This window comes from Molothrus aeneus, chromosome 5, assembly GCF_037042795.1.
Source record: "Molothrus aeneus isolate 106 chromosome 5, BPBGC_Maene_1.0, whole genome shotgun sequence".
Classification (NCBI taxonomy): Eukaryota; Metazoa; Chordata; class Aves; order Passeriformes; family Icteridae; genus Molothrus; species Molothrus aeneus.
In genome coordinates this window covers 16,696,370-16,715,060 of record NC_089650.1, presented here as the reverse complement: position 1 = coordinate 16,715,060, position 18,691 = coordinate 16,696,370, and the positions used below count along the sequence as shown (strand labels likewise).

Genomic DNA, 18,691 nt, shown 5'->3' with positions numbered 1-18,691 from the left:
CATTGAGCTTTTCTCTGCAGAGCTGATCTTGCTGAACATGGTCTGAGACAAGCCAACACCCCAAAAACTCTGTTCATGCTCTCCATGTTGCATCATTGCTGCAGACAGAGAACTTCTAACCTCTAGATCTGTAAAATTCATAAAGTCTGAGTAGCCTGCCTCCTTCAGCCATCCCTTAGTGTGCTGAAAATCTAATTTCTAAATGCTATCTGAATGAAAGTAAGGAAAAATGAGCCAGTGCATGTAATATTTTGACAAATGCAAGTGAAGACTTCACCTTGTAACACTTCAATGTTTTGGAGCAATTGGCCATAGCTTATAAGACAAATCACAGTCCCTTAAAGGCAAAAGAGATGATCCCTTTCTCTCAGGAGTAGTGATCAGGAGATAAACCTGAAGTCTGACCCTCAAACTACTAAACACCTATTCTAGTACCTGCTGTATACAACATCTGGCCTGAGCAGAAGCAGGATTCATGTTCTGTATCTCTCTCACACCTTGCAGCACAGCACCGCTGGTTACAGGCACATCTGCTACCTGAGAAGTGCTGCTGGAGTGCTGTGCAGGTTGGTTACAGCAGCGCATTTCAAGCAACACACTGCTTGAAAGAAAGCAAACAAAAATCACGTCATCTACAAAGCCTCAGTGTACTGCAAAAGCAAGACCTAAACAAGATCTTGCTTAGCCTCAGCACATTGTTATGAATAAGTGTGTCTGTGACACGACAGGGCTTGGCAGCCACTGGCTCCCATTGAGGGCATTGAACTTACCAAAATCTACTAAAATCAAGCAGAACAAGCTACTAGGGACAGCCAATCACACAGTAGTTTTCTAAGATTTAGGTTTTCATAGATGATGTAATCAAAACATTCCTCCTCTCCACTGCCAAATGAAAGGTTTCTGAGACCATACAAAGGTCACTATCCAGCTGCTGTTCCCTGTAACTGCCTCAGCACATAGACACTCCTAGTTCACAAACCAGCTCCTCTCTAGCCATCAAGGGGGACCTGCTCCTTGCTGCCTCATTCGGTGCCATCAGCTGGCAAGGCACACACCCTTCAGTCAGTGCATGCTAGCTGTCAGTAACATTTTCAAGCTCCACAGGAAATCATGCCAGTGTCCTTCTTGGTCCTGCACAGCCATCTTCTGTTCTTCCAAGAGACCTGCTCCTCAGCGATGACAGTGACACATGGCCTTGGTGCAGATGGCAAAGCTGCTACCCTTACAAGCTGCCAGATACTTCAGTGTTTTGTTTGCTAACTTTTTACTTCATTTCCAACAGGGGAAAATGTCAGGCACTCTTGTTGCAGTCCTTTTGTTCTTATTTCTTGGCATACAATTCTATTGGATCTATTTCAGGGTTAATGGACATTGGTCCAGGGCACATTGTAGATGTTGGCAGGAATGTTTTTGTTCTCTTTTTTTGTCTTATGATTCTGAAAAAGCATTGTGAAGATTCTCCATGATATCATAAGAATGCAAAGAATAACTCTCTTGCATGTGAGAGACCTCTTTTGTTTTGTTTAGCCAGATCTTCACTCCCAGTATTGATTTTCTGCTAAACTATTTGATAAAATATATTAAAAATTGACCTACTTAAACTAATAACAAAAAGCACCACAGTTAATAATTTTTAACTCCTCCAGAATACTTGGGCAGAAAAGCTGGAATTTATGAGATGTGCTATTCTTATGCTGTGCACTGTGCAGAAGTTCATCTGAATGTTTCTTTCATTTAAGTATTCTGGCAACAATATTCCTTGTTATGAAGGCGCACCCTAAATGCAGATAAAACACCCCCAGAAGCCCTATAATACAAGATGTTTCTGAATAATGATTCTGGTGTTTAGGGCAGCCTATACCCTGGATCAAATAAGGAACTCCTATCTGCCCCCTTCTCTGGAATCACACAGCACATTGCTATTGCATTTCCAACTCAATATGCATGTTAATTAGAAGTAGCCCTTTCCCTCTCCCAGTCACACACAGATGCTATCTACTGTTTCATTTTGAAGAGTAAGTTTCACCAGATCAGTAATGGCTGCTTGGTTCTTGCTTCATCAAAGCCATTCCTCATTTAGCAGAAAAGCAAACCTCACTTGGTCCGATTTCAGTGCGGTGATATTTCCTCACATTCCCTTAGTGACACCAGTAACTGACCAATTCAGCTCTCCCAGTGCTGAACTTTAACTTACATGGTTGTGCAACATGCTGCCAATCTTTTCATCAGTAAGATCATCACACACATCATGTGCCTTCCAAGCACCAACCCTGCAGACAGCAAAATGTGCCCTCATGCTTCCCCAGCAGGATGTGTTATGACTCCTTGGTCCATCAGGATCTGCTGCATAACTCAGTGGAAAGGCTATCAGTGTCTCCAATTTAACTACAATGCGTCCTTTCAAGGAAATGCCTACATGTCTCTTGATCATTGCCAGACCTATGCTTCTCCAGAAAAAAAGCTCAGGGTCAATTGATGCCCCTTTTTGCCCCAGATTCCATTAACTCCTTATGCTATTAACATGAGACACACAAGTGAGCTCATAGGGCCTTAAATTCTAGGTACCTCTCCCATCTCTTCCACCCTGCAGCAGTCTCTTCTCCCAAGCTTCTAGGTTAGACATTCCCAGCTGCTGCCATGGTCTCTCAGCTTACTAGTGTGCATGAGAAGACATGAAGTTCTCAAATCCTTAATTTAGCTCAGCTTCATTATTACACAGGGCTGGAATCATTTGGCTGAGCAGGAGAGCTATGGCTCAAGAAACAGAATTTGCATCAAGTACCCATGAAATGCTTCTCTCTGCCTCAGGAGCTGATGAATCCAGCAGGCAGGCCAATTTGGCACAGAGATAGTAGTACATCAGTAAGACAGCCCCACAAAGGTAACAAAATGAAAATATGTGAGATATGGGTGAGGGATACACAAAACACTAGCTGTGGGGCTCAGGGGAGAGAGAGAGGAGTGGCAAGGCTGGTTGTTGGAAAGGAGGTGAGAAGAAAACAGAAAGGAAACAAAAGAATGAATGAGAAAGAAAAAGGCATGGTCAGAAATAAAGGATTGGAGAAAAGAAAGTAACTATAGAGACTTTCAATTTTTTTCTTTTTTTAATCAGGAGAAAAGAGGTCAGCTCCTAAAGGAATGAGGCTACAGTAAATATTTCTCATTAGAAACAGCATCCAGTCGAGCATGAAAGAACATAAGAAGACAGACCCAAGTGTGCACAGAATACATGACTCAGGTGTTAGGACATAATCACAGCAGTAGGAAAGAGACAATCCTTTGACTGAAAAAGAGTGTGAACTAAAATATAGAGAGGCTACATTGACTCAAATGGTGACCCCTTTTCCTCCCTTTATATCTATATAAAGGGAATATCTACTCCATATCTATCTGTAGCTTATTATTGTCAAAGGATGCTGCCATGACATCATTCACAACCATTTGGTGGGTAAATATGACACACCAGACAGAAACAAATGAATGCTGTTGCTGTCAGAATGAACACAGAGAGTATCTGCCTACCAAAACTAGCAGAGACAACATTAATAAATCATCATAACATCCCCCCACAAAGATTGGTACCCTTCAGAACTAATTTCATGCTGTTAGCTTTACAGTCTAAATACAGTTGACAAAAAGTCTTTGCTAAGTCCCGATGTGCCTAGACTTACAGATTTGTAAACCTTGTATGAATTTAATCCCTTCCAAACTATCTTCCCTTCCTTTACAAAGTACTATGAAAGTAGACCAGAGCTTTTAAAACTAGGACCCTGGCTCTTCTGAGAAGACTCTAGTCTCCCCTGAACAATATGCAAAGCAAACTCAGGGAGGGAACATGAGAAAAAAGAGAAGTCTTCTTTCCTCCTTCTTTTTTTGCCCAAGACTCACCAAAACAAGAGTCTAGTATTGAATATTCAGCACTGAATACTAACTGCTCAATAGATGGTCTGTTTGCAGAGCTCAAAGTGGAAATGACCCAGCAAGGAGGAGAGGTGAACACACTGCTCCATCCATGTGATTAAACTGCTCTGTAAACGCAGTCCTCCCCACTTCTACCCACCTCATTACAATGGAGGCCATTTGCTGCCCCTACCACAACTCATTTTTAAAAAAATGTTTGCATTAGAGGGGCCCCTGAACCAGTATTGTCCCCATGACTCTACATTTAGGATAGGAATGTGAGTCCCAGCTCGGGAAAACCTGCGCTAGCCAGGCAGTCCAACCAGCAGGATGTGCTACTGCCACTGCTTGGGAAAAAGAAAGCACTGGCATAGTTCACAGAGGAGCAGAGCAGGGAACAGTCCCTGCTTTCAGCCTGCACAGAGCATGGGGTGAACACCACCGGGCAGCTGCCTTGTTCTGCCATGGACCTTGGAAGTCTCTTCAGTTCTCCTCCTCTGAGTTAAGACATTTTGCACCCAGGAGGCCAAGCTGTGACAGAGGCTGGTGTGCAAACACAACACATCGTTTAGCAAATGGGTCATTTGCACTATGCCTCTCATAGGGCCAAATTTCCCTTGAAAACAAAAACATTATTGATTGTACCCTTAACCCCAAGAGGTCCAAAAGAAGCAGCCTTTTACTTACACAAAGTGCACATTTCAGACCTGTACTGCCAAGAGCTCCTGCTCCAGCTCTTTCATCACATTGTCCCCAGTGGGACCTCTGTCTCACGTGCAGCACTAGGCACAGCTCCCTTTCCTGGTGGCCCTGGGGTGCCAAGCTTGTTAGCCAGCAAATCTCTATCCTGCTGCTTAACCTGGTCTGGCAGACAGAGAGCTGGAGCTGAAGGGCTGTGGTGAGGGATAGGTGAGTCCCTCCACCACCACATGAGCCTGCAGACGCAGGAACACCCACTGCAGGAGCAGGTGTCCTTCATCACAGAGCAGCACAGGTCTGCCATGCCCTGACACACAGCACCTGGGGACCAGGACTCCACTTTTTTATTGCTCTGCTCCGTATTTTTTTTATGGTGTCTATCAGGCCACTGTCACCTTAAGGACCAGCCAAGAATTTCTGTTTTCCCTTTTGCTTAAGCTTTTTAAGGAGTAAAGGAACAGGAAGGATTTTACCTTCCTCTGAGCATCAGAGATAGCAACAGCCAGGAGTAGGGTACCTAGAAGCATTAAGCACTCATTTGCTTAATTAGGACATTCTGCCATAGGCTTGTGTTTAAACTGAATGCCAGATGAGGGTGGGAACCACACAAGTCAGGTTGTTGAGGATTTTTTCCCTTTTGAAGGGTAAGGTTTTGTCTCCTTTCTACAACCAACCATGAATTTTATTCAACAAATGGTCTGTTTCAGCAAGATCCTAAAGTATTAGGAAAACATACAGCCTTTCCTGCTTGGTGTCTAAAACAGCTCCTGGTTTTTTTGCAGCAGATTGCACCTTTGTCATATGGTGCTGAAGTGTCCTTAGTAGTAAAAAGGATGTTTTGTGAGGTCTTTTGAAGCAGGTGTGCATTGCTGTCACCATGGGGGAGCTGGCTCTGAAACACAGGTGATTCCACCCAGAACCAGATGACCAGTCATGAGACCCCAGTAACGAACTGGGCTCTTCCTCCATATTTCCCTTCCTCAGCTGTAGCTGAGGTAGTTCAAACACTCCTGAAATAGTTTAGCAGTTAAAAGGGTTCTAGAAGGGAGGGAAAAAAAAAAAAGAGTGTATTAATGGTTCTAACATTGTATTTAGTGGTACTTCTACTTTTTGCTTTTTTCACTATTTTTAAATTTCCTTTGTCACTGCATTTCTGGGATTTATTGCTTTACAAGTATAGCACAAGCTAGATCTCAACATACAGACCTCTACAAGCATAGAAAGCTCCTTTTTTTTTTTCTTTGTTGACCTGTAGATCTCATTTGCAAACTTATATTTGTTTGTAAGACATTTTTCATTTAATGAATTTTACTTGCCTTAATAGGAACATCTCTAATTCCTGCCCCAAGTAGCCAAACCAGCTGAAGAAACAGGACTCTGATAGTATAATTCTAAGGAATGGAAGTTTAAAAAGAGAGGAAAGAGAAGGTGAATGACAACAAGTATTTCTACTTACAGTATTCTTTAATTTAAAAAAAAAAAAGGCAGTAATTTCTAACACTTGAAACTTGGAGTCCTTTCTTCCAGGCAAATATCAGTTTTTTTCTAGATACATTCTCAGCAAGGAAATGAAAGCCCCTAGAGAAGAGGATTTTGTGGTTTTAATTGTTTCAGTCTCTGCCATGGGGTTCATGAGTGCCCAAAGCTCCAGCATAAAGTCTGTCAGAGTGATGATCGCAGCATCAGACTGTGACTACAGCCAGTCTAGAGAACAGATGAAATCCCAGCATTTGTCCCCAGCCTACTACTCTGAAATGAATGCCTCTAATTCCCAGGGCTGTAAGTTTCAGGGAATCGGTCATTCAGAGAATATTCTGGCTATCTGAAATATATTGTTTGCTCTTACGATAATATTTGGTATCCTGTTCAAAAATGCTCCGCATAAGCTGCTAATTAATTGTGAACATATCATTCACAGCTTTGAATCAGCTCCTTGGTTCCTGTAAGAATTTCCATCTCAGAGAAATTAAGTTCATTTACCAATAAAAGAAAACAAAGTGCTTAACTGTAGCTGAAGTGAAGGAAACAAGACAGCACTGAGCCCCACATTTCACATTTCAGACTTGAGGCAAATTAAGCTGCAAATGAGCTTTCTCTTACTGAGTGCAGTGAGAACCAAGGCTCTGTTTAACCCTCTCCACTTTTTCCTGATTTTAAGTTTATCATAAAGGGAAGAATGGTCAAAAGCATTTAATTCAACATGTGTTTATATGCAGACAGCTCTTGCAGCAAGCAAGAAAGACTGATGCTGACTTTACGCACCATCTCTTACACTGGGTAGTATTTCATAGCTACTAAACTACTCTTGCTGCAAATCTCCTGAGAGAAAAATAAATGTAAATTAAGACGGGCCAGTACCACTAGTTATGTATGTAAAATAGCTACAATTAAGTTATTACACATTTCCAGCTGTGGGGAGGGATCATTACATGCTAACCCTGGGCATCTGCCCTCTCTCAGGCACACGCATGGACTTCAACAGGTGTTTCCCTTGTAGAGCCACTGCAGCATCAGGACCCATCTCTAACAGCAAATTGTATTAACTTTAAAAGTTCCCAGAAAATCCCTGGCACATATATACAATTCTACAGGATCCTAAAGAGGTGAGTAAACATGCCAGCGGTCCAGATATCCTAAAAAATCTGCATAGGCCTCCACTGGCTTAATCATTGCCACATACTCTTCCTTCCTACACTTGTTATCTATAGGATCGCTCAGCCATGGAATAGCCTTTACACTATCCATCTTCCTCACCAGTATGTCAGCAACCAAATCCCCTCAGCTGCCAGGATGCTGGGCTCCAGCAGGGTGGGATCATACCGGGTACTCATTTTCACACACAATGAAACAAATAGAAAATCCAGCACAGATGCAGGGAAACAGACAAGAGTGTGAACTCAGGAAATTCACAAACCTCAGCACTCTCAGAATTTTGAGCTAATTATTTGTACTCCAATGTCATCAATTATCCCCAAAGGACTGACCTTATATTTGTATTAGTTACATGACAGCCCACCACTGCTCTCAAGGCATTGTTATGATCAATCAAGCCCCAGCTGTATATAGGCCACCTCTTCAAAAGTCTTGAGCGGGAAGAGGTACTAAAATTTCATCACCAAGTAGATTTCAGTGATCCCACGGTTTGATCTTTAGTTTGCTATACCAAAATCCTATGTTTGGAAATAGTATTCCAGAAGATGCACCTCTTTATGACCGTCCTAACTTGCAAACCAGCTGAAAATTAAGCTAGCAAAATGCAAAGATGTTTACATTCAGAGACACTGCAGATTTTACAGCTACGCTAACCTTCTTCCTTGCCTGCACACTCAGTGCATTGCCAGCTGAAAATCAGCCTTCTTTTCTAAAGGCAAGCAAGCCAACAACCCTGATGGAAGCAGGATACTCTTCTGATGACTTTCTGTGGCACAGCTGTAGCAGCATCACAAGTATCTTAGCACAAAATGGTCCCTTCTACATTTGAGAAGGTCTTTGCTCAATATATGTTCACTATAGTAAAGGTGCACCTGAAATAGACCAGTTGAGGCTACAGCTTTCTTTACAGTCCATTGTCAGAATCCAGAGTCTCTTTTGTAATGAGTATTACACTCAAAATCTTGAGGACTGTAAACCATAAACTGCAACTTAAATAAATGAAAGTTTCCTATAGTTCTATAGCTATTCTTATGCAAAACCTTGTTTTAGTTCTTTTTTCTTTCCATCCTTTCAAAGATCTTTACTGCAGGTAAATATTACAGACCAGTGAAAAATATCACAATTGCCTCTCCCTAAGAATTTTAGAATTAATTAATTAGCAGACAAGTAAATAATAAAATCATTCTTTTCTCTGAGTCAGATTTAAAAGATGAAGTTCTTAGGTCAAGGTAATTTTCATCACATTTCAAAACCTCTAAAAAATCCCAACAGATTTTACAAAGTTATTAAAACCCCCTCAGAAATGAAGACCTGATCCAGTGACAGGACCTGGGTTTAGATCCTTGTTCTGCTGCCGCTGCTGAAGGCAGAGGGAGATGACAGGAATTGGGCCCTGCTGTGCAAACATTGCCCACACAAACTACGCAGCTCACAGAAAACACTTTTTATTGTTTTTTGTTTCCCTGCTCCATTTCTTTAGTTTGCAAAATCTTGTAAGATACAAAATTACATACGACAAATACTCAGGTTCAACTATATAACAGACCAGTGGTATTTCTTCTGCATCTCCATATGGTATCAAATTTAGGATTCAAAAGAATCATTGGATCATCCTAACTGCTCAGCAGGTTAGAACCTTTATAAACACAAAATCTAAACCATAAAGAACGGATTTTTTCCTTATTGGAATAAAAAAGTATGAAAAAAGCATGAAAAAAAGGAAAGTAAAGGAAAAAAGCCAATAGCAAGCTTCCTCTTTACTGTGTTGCAATAAGCAAAGCAAACAGTTTTCAGAAGCAAAATCAACCATTTGCTTGGATTAAACAAATCAGGACCTAGGATCACACACTTTAGCATCATACATGCATTCTGAAACGTCACAGCTCCATTCCCAACTAGCATTCAAGTATTTAGTATCAATACTGGTGATTTCATTAATTGAACCAGGATATGAAAGCCATTAATTCTCTTCAATCAATGCTTAATATGCCGGGTCGTAGCAAAGGTCACCCACCACTGCTGCAACACCTGTCTATGTTGATAAGAAGATAGACTGAAATCTGGCCACTGCCACAAAGTTTTCAACGCAGGCAGTGGAAGCAGCCTTTCGCGGTTCAAACAAACTGCTTTAAGAGCCTAATCCCGACGTCCTTGACAGCACTGAAAGGCTTTCTGCTCTTTTTAATGGGCTTTGGATCAGCTCCTAAGGCCCAGCTTCAAGTCCCAAGGATCTCATCCATCTAGAGCCTGAAAACCAGCGGAGATTTTGCCTGGCTCCAACACAGAAATAAGTAGGGCTATTTACTGAGCTGTGCAGGAAAGTTACGCTTCAAGAACGCGCCTCTGTTTCCTTGGGCTCCTGCTCCCTGAGCGGCGCGGCGGGAACTTCCCCGGGGGTGCCGCCGGGCAGGGAGTTTGGCAGCCCCCCCGGAAATCCACGGCGCCCCGCGTACCCGCACGCCGCTCCCGAGTGGGCGGCATCCCCCTGCGCAGGACGGCTCCTGCGGGACGGCGCGGGGCCGGGCAGCGGGGCGAGGGCTGTGCCCCGCCGGCAGCGCCCCGCACTCACCTTGTCGATGTCACTAGGGGGGGCTGCGGCGGAGGAAAGCCGCTATGAGCGCTCGGGATCGCCCGCAAAGCTTCTCTCATCCGCTACAGCCGCCCCTCGAGGAGCCCCGGGCGCTGGCCGGAGCACCCAGCCCGCCACCGCCCTCTTGCCAGCCCCGACTTCTCCGGGGTGAGACGGGGCGCGGTGCCACTGTCCCAAGGCAGCTTGCGGGCACGGAGCTGTCGGGTGCCGGCGGGGCAGCGAGGTGAGGGCAGGGCCGAGCGCAGGGCAAGCCTCAAAAGCCGGGTACATCCCCACGGAATGACCCCTTAGTGCCCCACAGCGAAGGGGAGTCCGACGGCGGCTCGACGGCTCCTGGCCCGGCTCGGGGGAGTTACGAGCTTGAGAAATTACACCCGGGGACGGGCGGCCGACTGACGGGGTTAAAGGCGGCGGAAAAACCATGCGATGAAACATATAACAGACCCGTCGACAAGGGCGTGTGGCCCTACTGTGTGGGCCGCGGGAGAGCCCCGAGGGCAGCTCCTCGCCATGCCCCGCCGCGCCTGGGCTGGGCCGTCGGGACCGGGCGCTGCTGCGGGTGCGCTGCCGCTGTCCCGCCCGACACCTGGGGTTGGGGGCTCTCCGGGAGCCCAGGCGGCCAGAAAGCCCTTTGGCCTTGGTGACAGCCTCCACGGGTCACTCTACAGGTTAGAGGAACGGGAACTAAACTCTTTGGAAACACACGGCACTGTTGGGATAGGTGAAGGAACCAAACCGTTCCCCTGCCTTAAAATTAGAATTGCGGGTGTTTTGGTTTTTTTAATCCCGGTGGTTTAGGGAAAATCTGTTGAAGATGAATTAAAACATGACTGATTTTTTTCAATGAAGCCATATTTCTCCACAATGCAAAAGGATCTTTACATAACAACTGAAACTCAGGAGAAAAGCTAATTGGATTAAGTCCTGTGAAAGGGAGGTTAAGGTGTCTGAATGAGACAACTGCAAAGCTCCACTTTTCTTGCCATCTGCTTAGCAAGACTAAAGTGTTTTCTGATTAATATTATCTTAATCAATCATGCTTCCTCTTATTACAACATTACTGAAATTAGGAAACGAACTTCCTTCTCTCGGCTAGACCCGAGAACGGATAATTCTTAAAGGAGGGACTGAAAATGCGAGGCTTTTTTTGTTAGGTTTGGTTTTTTTCTTTCCCTAAAGGCCCGTTCCTCTCGACAACGAGATGTTGCCGGCAGTCCCCTTAATCCCGCCTAGCAGTGCCGCCGGACGGCAAGAGAACTTTATCTAACATCCTCTTAGCTCCTGCACATGCTCTGACCCGAACTCAACGATTCCTTCCCCGCCGAACACTTTCTCCCCAGAACAGCTCGTCTGGGTTTTGTCCCGGGGACTCTGCAGCAAATGTGGCCCAAACCCGGCTGGTGTCGCCGGTGGCCGGTGAGGGGCCAAGCCTACCCGGTGCATCGAGCGCTCCACGCTCGGACCGCGGCAGGAACAGCCGAGCCGGGTCGGGCAACACCCCTCCCTTCTCTCTTTTCCTCCTTGTTTTTAATCAATATTTAAATTTTACAAAGAGCCCATCGGCCGCCTTGGGAACTAGGGATGAGAAAGACCTTCGCAGGTTTGTGGCGGCACGGAGCGAAGCGGTTCCGAAGCGGGACTGCCTCTCTCTGTCGCCCCTTGCCCCGTCTCCACCTGCACCAGATTGACCGGCACAGTGCCGGCAACACCGGAGAAGCCGGGAAGGAGCGGCGAGGCCCCGAAAGGGCGGGGGAACGCGGCCTGCCGAGGCCGTCGGGGAGGCGCGGAGGGGACCGAATCCCTCTGCGGGGTTGGGGCAGCTCAGCTCCGCGGCCACCTCGCCGCCGAGCACGGCGGTCACAGCCGGCGCAGCGGCTGCCGGAGGGGACGGGATAGATCAGGAGCGGGCGGCGGGAGGGTCATTCCCGGGCTGAGCCCTACTAAGCTGCAGGCTGTCCGCCTGGGGAATGCCTGGGCGGGCAGGCAGGGAGGGAGGGGAGAGGGAGGGGGTGTTCTCTTGTGCTAATAAAATAAATGAAATTTTCAGAGGTAACTGTGGCGGCCGCCCGCCCTCCTCGGCAGGCGGAAGCCCGGGGGCTGCCCTCTGCTCAGAGCGCAGGGGCTGCGGTGGAAACCGCGGGAGCGCGGGCAGGGAGGCGGGAGGGAGCGGGAGAGCAGGGGCCGTCGTTTCGGGAGGCTGCCGGCTGACAGCGGGAAGACCTAGGCCTGGGGCCTGGCTCACGTCCCCCGCCGCCGCCCCCGGGCCGGGCCGGGCGGCAGAGGCGGCCGTCGGGTGGCGGAGCGCGGGCCGCGGCGGCTCCTGCCTCGCCTCTGCGGCCGTCCCGGCCCCCTCCCGCCGGGGCTTCTCCCCGCTGGCGGCGCCCGCTGGTGGTACTTCGGCCACGGTTCTCCCGCCCGGTTACAGGACCGGCCAGAGCATCTTTTGGACGTGCGGGGAGAGAGACCCAGCCCTGCACTTCCCCAAACTTCCTTCCCTCCGAATCGGCCCAGCCCCGACTTTGCCCGCGGGACAGGATGACCTCGGTGCTGGGCTTGCCCTAACCCACCAACCATCTTTCCTAGCAAACCCAGTTTTCTCGCCCAAACTGTTTTCCCGCCTCGTTGCTGCACTAACCTAAGTGAGCGCCTAAAACTAGAAGCGGAGAGGCAATTAGTTTGCTGGCCGACAGCCTATGATGAAGGGCGAAAAAAGAAAAATTTAAAAAACCAAACCAAAAAACACCCTCTGCTCCATCGTATCTGCAAGTGGAACCATAAGGCTCCTCCAGCCCGGGAGCGAGAGCTCCCCCTCCGCATCCCCCGCTGCCCCGCACACGCCCGGGCTCATTTGCCTGGGAGGCCGGTGCGGCGGGCGGCTCCCCCCGCTGCCGCCCCCGTCGCCACGGTCAAGTTGAAAAGTCCTCCCTAACGGGCGAAAGGAGCCCGCTGCCTGCGGGGGGGACTTACCTGTGGAGTCCATATCGGGTTCCTCCAGCAACCCGCAATGCATGCTCTTCCCATGGACGGACGGGAGCCCCAAGGTCCCGGGGTGTGCAGAGCCCCTATCTCAGAGATATGCAGGGGAGAGGGAGCAGGGTGGCGGCGAGGGGGTGGGGAGAGAGGGCAGAGGCAGATAGTTGGGGAGGGGGGGGGTGTAGAGCGGGAGAGAGGGACACTCCGTAATCCAGCGGGGCAAAGCCAGACCCGTCAAAATGTTTGCGGATGTTTCATGGGAAAAAGCATCATTTTATAGAAGCCCTGATGGGAGAAATGTCATTGATAGGCCAGCCAGCCTGATGAATGGCTGCTACTCAGATGGGGATGTGGCAAGGCTCAATGTGAAGCCCATTGTGATGCTGTTTTGAATAAGAAAAGCTTTCCTCCAAAAAGGGGGGGCCTTAGATCTACGCAATCCCAACACTTCGACTTCCCTCTTCTATTAGAGCATTAGAAACGTTTTTCTTATTTAAAGTTCCAGCCGTCTTTCCACTCCTCTTTTCCTTCCCCCAACCCCCACCCAAGGTCCTTGGCTCATTACAGACCGAGATCAAAATTGGCTTAGATCTTCAAACGGGCAGTAGATTTGGGGTTGTGCTCTTTGGGGCTGCCGGGTGTGCGTGCAGCGCGGCCGAGCTCCCCTCCTCCTCCTCCTCTTTCTCCTCCTCCCGGTGGGCGCTAGGTTAGGATCCTTCGCGGGCACATGGCATTGGAAGCTGCACAGCTTCCTAAATATCTTGTAAGCTTAGTTTACTGGAGAGAAAAAAAAAAAAAAAGAAAAGAAGAAAAAAAAAAAGGCTATGTATGTGGAAAAGAGGGGGTGTGAGGATAGAGAGAAGTTGCCAGTATCTCTGCAAGCGATGCTGGCACTGCAGACCTGCAGCAGGGACTCTCGTGCGTTTCCCCGGGCCTCAGGGAGAGAGAGCAAGGCGGGGTGGGGGCCGCTCGCCACCGGCTTGTCTGGCAGCGGAGAGCGGCTGACCCGGAGAGCTTTCCATGGGACTGGGCGGAAAGCAGGGGGCTGGGAGATCCCGATTGCCAAGAGAATTGAAGAACTAAACGGGTGCATTTTCGAACTGATGTTGCCTCCCAGCTTTAGTCCGAGGATGCGAGTCTCCCTTTTCGGGTTAGTGGACTGCGGGGGGAGAGTGGGGCAGTTCAGAGGCTGGAAAAAGTTGCTTATTCTGCGTGCGGTTGTATGTGCTGGAAGTGGAAGTAAAAGTGCAAAGCTAAGGCTCTGATAAAAGTGGCTGGTTTAGGGAAGGAAAAGCTGTGATTAGAATATGAATAGAGCTCCAGGAGAGGAAGAGAAAGGGGGATTATAGCTGAATTACTTTGACCATGGACAGAGCCAACGTTTTCCACTCTTCTCCCCCTCTCCCCTCCCTACACCCAGACTACCCCCTTCCCTCTCCCCGTCGGGAAAAAAAAGAAAACAACAAAACCACCAACTCCACACAGCAAAACAAGCGGCGAGGTTGCTAAAGAGGAAGCTCCGCGGTGCCTTCGCATCCCCAGGCAGGCCAGCGGCGGGGAAGCCGGCGGAGCACCTCGGCCCCTGCGGGCCGGGCCGGGCGGGCACCGGGGCGGCCGCTGCGCACCCCCACAGGCCGAGTTTTGGCGTGGGGACGCCCCCAGTCTGCACTAAGTAAAAATAATATCGGAGAGAGACGGTGCAAAATAGAGTACGCAGCCGGCGGAGAAGCCCTCGCAGTGGCGGCAGGGACGCCGACAGGCTCTGCCCGCCGCGGGGATGTGTCCTGCGAGGCGAGAGCAAGGTCTTCGTGGCTGATGCTTCTCCTCCCTCTGCCCTCTACACCACCAAAAAATAACTCCAACCCAACGCAGGGGCTCTGCTCCTTCCCGACGGCCATAGCAATCCCGACGGGAAACTTCCATCTCTCCGTTCCCCGCAGCACCCGGTGCCGCCGGGCTGGCTCTGCTCCAAGCGGCACCGCACCGGGGCCCCGACGGGGCGGGCATGGCCGGCTCTGCGACGCTGCCTCCCCACGACGGCGCGGCCTGCGGCTCCTGCTGCCGCCCCGGCCTTACCCAGAAGGACCCATCGGCCCCGGCCCGCCCTCCTCGGGGCTGCCCGGCATCGGCTGCCGCCCCCGTGGGGCTCTGGCCTGGCCGCCTCGCCCACACCACCCCTATCGGGGAGCCTCCCGCTCCCACAGCGACTGGACACGCTTAGCCCCGCCGCTAAACGCCCCTGCGGACTGTGCGGGTGGATTTTGATTGTCACCGCCAAAACGGTGACATTTCTCCACCTTTTTATGGATTTCCCCCACTTTCTTTTCTCCCAGGTCTTTATCGTGAATGATGCAAGCCCTAAGGGAGGCCCGAGGGAAGGCCGTGGGTGAGGGCCCCTCGGTACCAGCCTGCTCTTTTCAGGAGAGCCCCGGGCTCCGTGCGGGGGCAGAAGACCCCCAAAAACCTCAGGGACATTTTTGTCTCAGAGCAGGGCCCGTTCTTCAAGGGGTTTTGAAACCCTCGTTATCTTTAAAACCCAGGAGATGCCGCCGGCACCGCCTGTTTGCGGGGAGTTACCTGGTGTCACCATGGCTTCCAGCGGCTGGTCACAGCCCCCGGCAGCCCCAGGGCCGAGGCGCCCCAGCCCTGGGCCGGCACAAGCCCGCGGGCACTCGCCATCCATCGCTCCGTGGCGCGGGGAGGTGCCCGCAGGCAGGGGCCCGGCTTCTGGAAATGTGGAACACCTGCTGAGGCAGCCGCAGGGGATTCTCCGCAGGGGGCACCCTGCACCTGTAGAAATTTCACCTTCACCGGTGTAAAGCTTCAGAGATGCTTTTGTGTTGCTGGTATTTTAGAGATGAGCAAAATTAAAATACACGATGTGTGAAGATAGGGATATCTTTCTGGGGGGGATGAGAAAGATGGGATTTAGCACAGCCTGGATGTCTGGAGGCTTGGGCTGTTCTTTGGCAGGATGCAAAGGTGTGCGTTCTCTATGGAGGATGATGCATGGGTAGGATCAGCAGCACTTTTGTTAGACCAGAGATACCTGCTGCAATGTGTTTACTCCCTGCCTTTCCAGGTTAGTTCCTGTCCCCACATTCTTGTGGAATATGTCAATGCTGTTGCCTTCCGGCTTACCTAACCCCCCCTCCAGTGTCTCCAGGTCACCCCAGTGTACTTCATAACTCCATTACTGTTTCTTGTTTGGGTTTTGCTTACCTATTTAACTAGAATCTCATGCTTCTGGATATCACATAGGACACTTATTAAAGTACTTTATTCTTCTGAAAGCACAGAGCATCACCTGTGCTGCAGGCTGGCAGTTTTCAGATGGAAGCACTACAAGTCACTAGCTACAGTTTTTGATTTAATACAATGGGCAGGTCTCAGCAAGGATGCAAAAAGTATACAATTGGGAATTTTCATTCCAAGTTCTTGCCTTGGATCATCCACAAGCCATAAAATATATGGAGATTAACCCTACACTGCATCAGATGATGCATTTTGAGTGGATCGGGATTCTGCTGCTATTGTGAAAAGAGTATCACCTTTATTCAAGAATATAAACTTTTGTTGGTGCAGGAAGGGAGAGGAAGATCATCAAGAGAAGAGAAGACACATACCAGGCTGCTGAACAACTGTACGCAAAGCTCACATACCAATTTAGGTGACCAACAGATAATGAGTTTCTTTTGATGGTTCAGCAAAACAGAGGCAGAATGGAAGTATGACAGTTTGTATCAACTTACCATCCAGGTATTTTGAGATCTTTCAGAAAAACACATTTCTAGGACTGTCTTTTACTCTACAGCTGTCTGTGCCAGTAGGCTGTGACCACACTTTTTTTGACATAAAAAGCTCCTTATGCTGGTACTACACTCTGAGCATCTGTACTGAACTCTAACAAATATTTTGGGGAAAAACCCCAAGAAAGCATTTTCAGCAAAACTACTGGCACAGGAACAACAACAACAACAACAACAAAAAAATCAAACTGTTATATATTAATTTAGATAATTCTACTAAATGCAACTTAAGGCTGAAGTTGTACTGAAGTTTTCCCATAGATTCCCAGGCAGCCTGCATTAGTTTTAGGAATGGATGGGAATTGCTCGTAAAAGGAGTTACATAAGATGGCTTTGCAGTACCAGCAATCTGAGTTCAGTGACTCAGGGGATCCTTCTGGATTCGAAGTATCTCTGTGAAGACTGTACGTTTGCTGGCAACAGCCAAACACAGTGACACTTCATTATTTTATCAGTGGCCTGCAGTGAGTGGTTCCATATTTTCTTGCCTGAGCCAGCAGCCTCCTCCTCTCAGTATGAGCCCATGCTTCTGTCAACCTTCCTTCCCAGCTCCGTTCCTGTTTCTGCTATCTTCATCTTCTGGGCAAATCCCATGGAAGAAACAGAGAAGGATCTTGTTTCTGTACTGGCTTCTCTTTCCCACTTCCTCATCTTTATTGCCAGAACAGGAAATGTTAACTTTATTTTACATATATTAACACCCCTGAGGAAGCTATACGTATAGGTGAAGGACAGGATATGGAGTAAGCTGACAGATGACTTCTGGAATCAACTCTGTGTCTGTGCTTGGGAAACATGATGCTGACAGATGCAGGAACTGGGAGTGGAACATCAAAAGGCTGCCTAGGTAAACAAGTGCACCAATTCCTTCAAAAGCCTTTAACTGACACAAGCACCATGAGAAAGTGGCTCGGGCAGACACATATGCAGGTATCTGGGAGAAAACTAGCAGAAGAGCAGAGGTATGCAAATGATGGATTGCACATGCACAGGGCAGGGGGCACGTTCCTTTTGGTTGGAAAGAAAAGTAACATGAATTGCAGCTGGTATGCTGCAACTGTAGACATTTCTGAAGCCAAGTTTTGTTGAAGATGAGCACAGTCAGCCTTAGATGATCTTCTCTTATTAATGTCTGTGAAAGGAATTTTGCTCAGCCCAAGCTCTTTTCTTGTTTATAAAGTAGTGCAGTGACAGTGTTGTGAGAAGAGACCAGGGGAAATACTGGTTCACACTGGTCACGGGTCAGTCTGCATGGAGAAAGAGAATTCACTCTCCTGGGTAGTATCAGCATGTGTAGTCGAGAAGAACCACTGCCCCCAGGACTGCTGACCAGAACGCTCCGCCTGGGAGACACTTGCTGACTTGAGTTTGAGAAAAGGGCAAGCAGTCATCGATTTCCGAGCTTACACCAGATTTAGCTGGCTTTTGTTGTGTGTGGCTGGTACTAGTTACCAGAGGATTTGTACTGTGTGTTGGAAGAAGAGCCAGCCCTAAAAGCTATTATAGACAACAGACACAGAAAAGATCCATTCCAGACTGCATCTCAGATGCCGAACAACTGGATGTGAAGCTGTCATATCCTTTTAGATGATCGACTGATAATGAGCTTCTTTTGATCTGCCTGGAGCACAGAGAATTACCTTCAGTGCCTGCCTCTGACTTGCAGGGGGAGGCTTGAATGCAGAGTTTAAGTTTCCAATTCACCAGGAGTTCGGGGGAAAACTGTTTCCATTATTAGAACATAATTTTAGCAAGAAATTAGAACTTTGCTGTTAAGCACACCAATTTCTTTCTTAGTTCTTGAGCTATTTCTTAGTTTATAAAGTTTTATTGTCAAGTAGACAATGACAAGAGTGCACCATCTGCAATGGTAAAGCATATGCATAGGTCAAGCAGCTCCCCAAAACTCAGGCTAGTGAAAGACAAAGGCTCTGCTGCAGTTAGCAGCAGGGAATTGCTTTTGATTTGGATCTAACATACTCTTTTTATACTGACTGGGAGGAGGGGATAAGGACATGCACAACAAAGTTATTGGAAAAAATATATGGTCACCGGAACCACCTCAGAG

General features: G+C 48.3%; 1 protein-coding gene across 2 annotated transcripts in view; it reads right to left on the bottom strand.

Moving 5' to 3' along the window:
* Positions 1-13,443, bottom strand: part of RFX4 (regulatory factor X4) — an 88,021-nt gene extending 74,578 nt beyond the window's left edge. The window contains exon 1 of one of the 2 annotated variants that reach the window (XM_066550372.1): positions 12,809-13,443. In XM_066550372.1, the coding sequence (XP_066406469.1) occupies positions 12,809-12,851 (43 nt within the window). In that variant the 5' untranslated portion in view covers positions 12,852-13,443. The remainder of the gene's footprint in view (positions 1-12,808) is intronic. The other variant, XM_066550371.1, reaches the window with a different exon arrangement.
* Positions 13,444-18,691: the final 5,248 nt, after the last annotated feature.